Source organism: Rhodamnia argentea, chromosome 2 (genome assembly GCF_020921035.1).
Source record: "Rhodamnia argentea isolate NSW1041297 chromosome 2, ASM2092103v1, whole genome shotgun sequence".
Classification (NCBI taxonomy): Eukaryota; Viridiplantae; Streptophyta; class Magnoliopsida; order Myrtales; family Myrtaceae; genus Rhodamnia; species Rhodamnia argentea.
In genome coordinates, this window is record NC_063151.1 from 17,751,622 (window position 1) to 17,759,144 (window position 7,523).

At 42.7% G+C, this 7,523-nt stretch overlaps 1 protein-coding gene across 1 annotated transcript; it reads right to left on the reverse strand.

Annotated features, from left to right (window-relative positions):
- Positions 1-2,663: 2,663 nt before the first annotated feature.
- Positions 2,664-6,917, reverse strand: LOC115747878 (polyadenylate-binding protein RBP47-like). The gene is made up of 6 exons (XM_030684205.2): positions 6,136-6,917; positions 4,759-5,239; positions 4,058-4,125; positions 3,811-3,941; positions 3,605-3,701; positions 2,664-3,098 (listed from the first exon to the last, which is right to left on the reverse strand). The coding sequence occupies exons 1-6, from the start codon at positions 6,532-6,534 to the stop codon at positions 2,931-2,933; spliced, it is 1,344 nt and encodes a 447-aa protein (XP_030540065.1). The 5' UTR covers positions 6,535-6,917; the 3' UTR covers positions 2,664-2,930.
- Between the last annotated feature and the right edge of the window lie 606 nt (positions 6,918-7,523).

The following is a 7,523-nucleotide window of genomic DNA, read 5'->3' on the forward strand; positions in this document are numbered from 1 at the left end:
ACATGCTAACGAGAAAAATATAACAGAGAATTAAACCCCACAACAGATAACAATCTATAGACTATTTTGCAACAATTGATAATCCAGTGACAAAAGTGTATTATCTCCAAAATTCTTTAGCTGTGTTTAGTTGTCCGAATTTCTAGTCGGGATAAGACTAGATAAGATAAAATAAGAAATTCAAGGATTTCATCAATATTCTATCTACTATTCAGTGAACTAGGATTGTCTCGTACTCTATAACCTTCTTATTTGATGTCGGTGGTTAAGAAGATGACAAAAGTGTATTGTCTACAAAATTCTTTGGGTTTTGTGCAGTTTTAAAAGGGGGGAAAAAAAACGAGAGGCGGAAAGAAGGTTCACTGGACGGTCGCAAAGCGAACAAAGAGGACAGAGATGTTTGCCGTTGCTGTGGGGGGTTTTTGCTTCTCCGACAACCATGGGAGTGTCCTCCTTTTGGGGACGATGATGATGGTGGTCATAATGGATTGCACAGCGACGTCCCTTCGTGACGTAATCAGTGACGTAGAAGGGTCACTGATCCCTCTTTAATTAATTTGATTGAATGATTAAAACACCCTGCTGCTATTCAGTAAAATATGCAGAAAATTCTTTGGTACACTTACTCATCCACTTAATTTTGTGTGGGTTTGTATAGCTTTTTAGGCCGGGAGGCGGGGGAGTCTTCGTAAAATGACCGAGTCCGAGAGGCTTATTAAGCTCGTGTTCAGGAAGAGAACTGCTTGCTAGGGCGATCCAAATCGTGGTTCCAACCTTATCGACAAAGCTAGAAGATTGATCTGTGTAAGCATCACTTATGGGATCATGCCACGCAGATATCTAAAATTTCAATTGGATTTCGACTGTTAATTGATCAGGATATAAGATGATTAACGATTTGAAGATAAAAAGGTATATGCTGAATTTGAATTCTTAAAGATGCAAAAAGTATCACGATGGATTAGGCCACGCGGCATCTCTTCGATCTTCATTATCTAATTTTAATTGAGCAGCTAATAACACGATTGAAAGATAAACGGTATCGTGTTGGATTTTGGATATGTACACGATGTCACCTCGTCTAGAGATGAGACATTAAGCAGATAAGTTTCGACCAAGCTTAAACTAGTACGACATGTTTTAAGAAAACCTCGAGGACGTGTAGGTGAGCCGCGGTCAAAATGACAGTATATGCTGGCGGGTGGGCCCAAGAGGGACAACCTTTAGTGATGTTAGAGCTATGGGAGGATATTCTGTTTTAAATATGCTTCTCATACGACATCGCCTAGTTATAAATTGTTGTGATGATCAAAATAAAGAGTTGACGTTTGGACCATCCCCCATTTTTTGCTCTCAGCAAGGTGAAGTGATGCATCACCACATCCCATTTCTTCTCGAGAAGAAGAAGTGGCCCCATCCTCCAAGCGGAGAAGGGATAATGATCGCATATCCGCGGACGATCACGCCAGGTGCGGTTCCAATCACCGTCGCGTCATGGGTCTTGCCCCTCTAGCACACTCTACACGAGAAGCTCAGGACTCCGTTGGGCTTCCCTTCCGGTAGCTCGCGAACCTCACCATTCCGCCCCCCTTGCTCCGCCAGATTTGTGAGCAGCATGCGGACCTCGCCGATGTGGTTGTCCCGGAACATCATGCCCTCGTGAAACAGATCGACGGGCAGGAAGGCATGGTCGCAGTCTCGGAGGAAGACCTCCCCCAGGGCAAATTGCATCTCATGCTTCCGCTCGGGGGTTGTCATAGCATTCCTTGACGATAAGAGTCCATTGCTAGCCAAGCATCTTGCTGGGGTCATCGCTGATGATGGACGGAGGTTTGCATGAATATAGGGGGTGTCGAAGATGCTGGAAATCAACTGTGGAGGTGGCGGCGACACTGATCACTTGGGATCAAAGAGGAGCTCACCAAGGATGGAGACCGGCGTGTGCCGTGATCGGTGGAGAAGAGAGCGGCAACCGAGAAAGAGAAGCGCAAGCGAGCTTAAACAGAGACTGCAGGTGGGTTGAGCTTTAGACCCACTAAAAGCCAACATTCTATTGAACATTTATTACTCAAACCCATACCCATCTACCTAGAAAAATCTAGCTTATTCATATATATGGGTCAACCAATGGGTCTTCAACCCATTTTTAACGCCGCAAGACAAAACCGAACGTTTATTGTACTTGTGTGCACACTAAGCTAATCAAATTAAACAACTAGATGTGCAGCAATCGTCGGTGCTCAAATTGTCGACAAAGCAATTCAACGGCGTACTCTACCCGACATCCTATGTCATGCTCGAGTTCACCATCCAAGGTTTTATTGATGAACATTGAGACTCGTGCTGGTTAAAGGCTAAAATATTGACTGTGGCTACGGGCTCTTCACGAGTCCACATCGGCACGACGACTGAGTACGAATCTATGGGTTCTACTTTAATCCAAACTAATGAATTTGCACATCAACGTATGGTCAGAAAGCCATGCAGATTCCAAATTTACCACACAAAAACCAGTGTGTGTAACATGAATATATTTTTGACAAATTCCAGCAGCAAAATCAAGCCAAACAGCATATCAAGCAATTTGTCTTAACCTATGTGACCAACCGCATTTTTTTTTTCCGGAGATGCAATCACCGATCACAAAATTTCACAGCACCGTGTTATTTCAAATCCACGAGGCACTCTGCCCCGCGTCATGCGCAAGATTTCGCATTCCAATGAATAAGTTTATGGTTCCCATAAATTAGAAGACACGTTTGGATAAAATCCCTACAAAGCTACCCAGAGTCATCAAAATTCAGCTCCATCCCACGAGTGGACGGATTCATGAGATCTCTACAGGACCAGAACAGATCGGCCAATTGCAGCATTGCCAGTTTTTAGAGCTAAGAGCTAACTTCTTTTTTTTCTCCTTTGTCCTCACTCATTCAGTTCACTTGCTGTTGGTGACTGCCGTATACGGGGTAAGCTGCATATGCAGTGGCTGCAGCATACATACTCGGGTCGTAATGTGGTGGCATACCGTATCCATAACCATCATAAACTTGTCCACCATAGTAGACTGGTCCCCATTGATTTCCAAAATCTCCTCTAAACTGCAAAAATAAACAAAAGAAAGAAGTGGACAAGAGCCTCTCAAAGGGAAGAATTTGAACTCGTCTCCCAGTGTATACACTTCTGCTTGGGTATGCTTTCTATGGTTTTCTGCAATTTCGTCTGTAACTTCTCTTTGGCTATTGTGCTTCAAAAACAGTTTTGGAGGAAACAATCTCTTTCAAGAAATCCCAAAATATAATGTCTAGTCTAGCTTGTTTTTGTCAAATTCTAGGGAATGCAAAGCAAGACTAACTATTATATTATAGTTGTCATTTCAAAATCCAAAAAAGAAAATACTCAAATCGCTATATGTAGTGAGAATTAAGTTTGCACCACAACCTGCCAAATCCAGCAGTGCTAGCACGTTCTTGAAGAAATATGCTTTATATACAAACACTAAAGATGATCGCTAAATTTCCAACCACATCCAAGATATAGAAGCAGACAAATGAGTGAAGAAAGAAGGGAGTAGAAAAAAGAGGAATACACAGGAAAGAGGTCTGACCTGCTTATTGGCTGGATTTCGACCCCATGAGAGACGCACCGTTTGCTTACCTATCACCGTCCCGTTCAGTTTCTGCAATGCCTCCTCAGCATTACTTCTGTCGGATCATGAAACAGGCAGCATTATCAGAAAAGACCAACGCAAGAGAAAGGCAATATGAGATAATAAAAAAGCCAAAGAGGGTTAGAAGCAGTAGGAAAATTTACCTGTTGGCAAATTGTACAAACCCACAGCCTTTCCCAGATGGTATTTTAACGGACACTATCTCACCATACTGAGAAAATTGTTGCCTGAGGTCTTCATCATTAACACTAGGATCAAGGCCTCCAACAAATATCTACGATGAAAAGAAAATTAACCAGACAATAAAAAAGATAGCACAAAAAATAAAATAACATAAAACAAAAGGTAAGGCTGCCAATGTCTAAACAAACACGAAGTAGGAATTCTCACTGTTGTGTTTGCAGAGTCCCCATCAGACTGAAAGCTCTGGGATGAGGCACCATTTGACGAGTATCCACCTATGAAACCGAATATCAATAGGAAGATGAACTTTTGGTACATGAGAAAGAGCAATCGGTATGAATATGTAGGTGCATCTTATGGTTACATCAATTAGAGTATAAACAAGCTTTGCGTAATGGAATAAGGCATCTAGCAGCACTCACATATATGACAATCTGAATATTGCAACACATAAGCTAAATTGATGTGAAGTTGATTGAGAAGTATTAGAATAGCATATCTTCCTATCTTATACTATCGATTTTTGAGTAGATGCATCTATTTGATATCCTAACAAAAAAAAAAAAAAAAAAAAAAACTATTTGATTGCTCACTTTTCGCATTTCATTGATTCATTCTATGGTAATGATGAAGTGAAAAACAAGTTCTTCAGAAACCTCCTCAAGACTCACAAGTCTGACATGAAAAATGACAGCCAAAGGGGCTTAATTTAGGCCTTGAACCTCCAAGTGCCCAAGGATAACTCTCAGCATCACCAAACCACTCAAATAGGAAACAGGTGCATACTTCTACCGTCAAGTATGAGATTTTTGCACTATTAATACATCAAGTACCTTGTGAAGATCCACAAGGGGTGAGCTACGTCCCAACCCCGTCTAAACCTTTGTTACAAACAAAAGAGAAAGTACCTTGTGAAGAATACTGCGACTGATATCCTGATGACTTTCTGGGTGTTGCAGCACCAATGCGCATAGGCCTGCTAGAACAATATACACCATTCATTTCAGACATGGCCTGCGACCTTTCACTTTCATCGCCAAACCTCACAAATCCATAGCCTTTTGAACGGCCAGTGTTGGCATCAAAAACAACTTTGGCAGCTTTAACTGACGGGTATTTATTAGCAAATGTCTCATGCAATAAGCTATCAGTAACATCTGCAGCTAAGTCCCCTACAAAAATAGACAGATCAGGAGCATTTTCTGAACGCTTGTCGCCCGTGCTAAATGTTGCCCAATTCAGACGGAATGGCTGTTCAGTATTAGGCATCATGATTCCCGAATAATTTTGTAGAACTTTCTCAGCTGTACCATGTGAAAAGAATTCAACAAATCCATATCCTTCAGACAAACCTGTCTGCTTATTGCGAATAACTTTGATAGAAGCAATCTGCACTACAAATAAGGCCATGTTAACGAGCAACAGTGGGAATGTCAGAAACACAACATAATCAACTGCAAAATTCCATGAAATTTCATTTCTTCAGTACTCATTTTCTTTCTCATTCTCTCTGTTGCAGCCAGCTCACTGCAAAAACTACCGCAAGGAGACCTGAGTTATGCTTTTATGGTTGTTCATCTTCTCTAAGCAGAGAAACTGCAGCACTTGTATTGATATATTTTTGCTAAGAGAAGCAAACATTTACTGCAATAATTACAAACTCATTTACAAATATCTCATACAGTATCAGCAAGTTCCAGGCTATTTCACCGACAGTTAGCAAGGCAGTATAAGAGATTTCAAGATGAGTAATGACAAACATCCAAGCTCAGCTTTTGGGTACAAAAGCAATGTCAAAAGCAAAGCAAACGTCATTTAAACAGGACAGAGACAAGCTACATTGCATCATAAAAGCCAATCCCAAATACAACACAAATCCTTACTGTCTGACAGATTTCCGTATATACTTTTTCTACTCATTTCGGGCAATTTCGAAATCTCCTCCCTAAGAAGGAAACGAATCGTCACCATTTTGCCTGCGAGCCAGAACAGAAGTTGCCCATTTGAGATCTACTTCACATCCATTTCCAAACAATGTGTTAAGAATATCCACCAGTTTCAGCTAATCCTAAGATCTTACTAGAAACGACCAACTTCCTAATAATATACAGCAACGTATAGAAACAAAAGACGAACATAAAACTTATAAACTTCGAGAAAACACAAATCTTGACCTCTCCAACGCCAAACAGAGAAAAAATGAAAAAAGAAAGTTACAATCTTCACGGTCCTTACAAACACAAACCCAAAAAAAGAAGCAAAAGTAGCCTACGACTTCTCGTTACCTCGCCAGTGGAAGCGAAGCAGCTATGGAGATAACTCTCATCCATCCAGTGGTGCAAATCGCCGACCCAGACCGTCCTGTTCTCGCCGTTCTGCTGCTGCTGGGGCTGGTGGTGCACGCGCTGGTGCGGCGGCGCGTACTGGTGGTACGCCATGTAGTGCGGCGCCGCGTAATGCTGGTGGTGCGGCGGCGGGGGCGGCGGCAGCATCTGCGGGTGCTGCATTAGCATGGCCGCCGACGGTGGGTACTGCATAGCCACCCACGGCTGCTGCGGCAGCGGCTGCGGCGGAGGGTTGCTGTTGCCGCCGTTCTTCGGCGGCCGCTGCTGCTGATTACTGCCGCCGCTCTGCTCCGCCTGCTGCGACGGCTGCGGCTGCTTCGAATCCTCGGTCGACTGCATCCTCAAATCTTGAATCTACCACCACGCCCACCTCGAATGAACCAATCAAAAGAATGTCGAACGAAAGAAGAGAAGGAATCCGCTCGTGGGTAGTTTCTACAAACGCCGCACGCCAGGTCGGAGCTCGTGAATCTGATCTTCTTCCCAGATAGAGAGAGGAAGAGAAGAGAGAGAGAGAGAGGAGAGATGTGATTAGGGTAAAAAAAAAACACTTCGAAGTGAGGAGGAGGGAAGCGAAGACGATGGGGGTGGTGGTGGATGGATACAACAAACAAGGATGATGGGGTTGGGTTGGGTTGGGTTGGCTTCGGCGGACGCGGTTGTTGCTGAGGCCGTTGGATCGTGAGGTGGGATGGAGACGTGGGCCGTCGGATCGACGAGGGATATGCATGTATTTCGTTTCGCTTCAGGATCCGCCGCCAGATTAGATTTTGCCCTCCTTCTTCTTCTGCTTCTTCTTCTTCTTCTTTTCCTATTTTTGTTTTTTTTTTAATCTTCCAGTTCCCAGCATTTTCCAATTCTGAATAATGTTTCCTTATTTTCTCCATATTAATTAATTAATTAATTTTTTCTTTTATTTTTTTCGTGCGGGGTTCACGATGTATCTCCCGTCACGTGCAAAGTGCTCCTCGTTTTCGGTACCGCTGAGGCTGTCCTGTTTTTCTTTTTCTTTTCTTTTTTTTTTTGCAGAGGAAAAATTTGGGCCTTATCATTTTTTTGGGAAAGATCTAGAGCAGCAAAAAGCCTGATTACCGGTATAATTCGACGCCCGCCCGATGTTACCATTAATGGCTCGAGATTTGATGGGGTCGAGCTTATTTTTTGATGTGTTAATTAGCGACGATGGGATGATTCGGTAAGCTTGGTTAGCTTAATTAAGTAGTTAATGATGCTGTGTTTAAAGCCCATTTAGGAGATACATTGATGGTGTAAATCCTGCCCATTGACTTTTTCTTTTTTTCCTTTTTTTGACGAGTCACTCAGTAATT

Bases quoted from the DNA above. Each gene is read 5' to 3' on its own strand.
- LOC115747878 (XM_030684205.2), bottom strand. From the start codon at position 6,534: ATGCAGTCGACCGAGGATTCGAAGCAGCCGCAGCCGTCGCAGCAGGCG. The intron at 5,240-6,135 runs GTAACGAGAAGT...TTTGTAGTGCAG, and splicing joins GCTTCGCTTCCACTGGCGAG to ATTGCTTCTATCAAAGTTAT. The intron at 4,126-4,758 runs GTACTTTCTCTT...TCGGTTTCATAG, and splicing joins GTCGCAGTATTCTTCACAAG to GTGGATACTCGTCAAATGGT.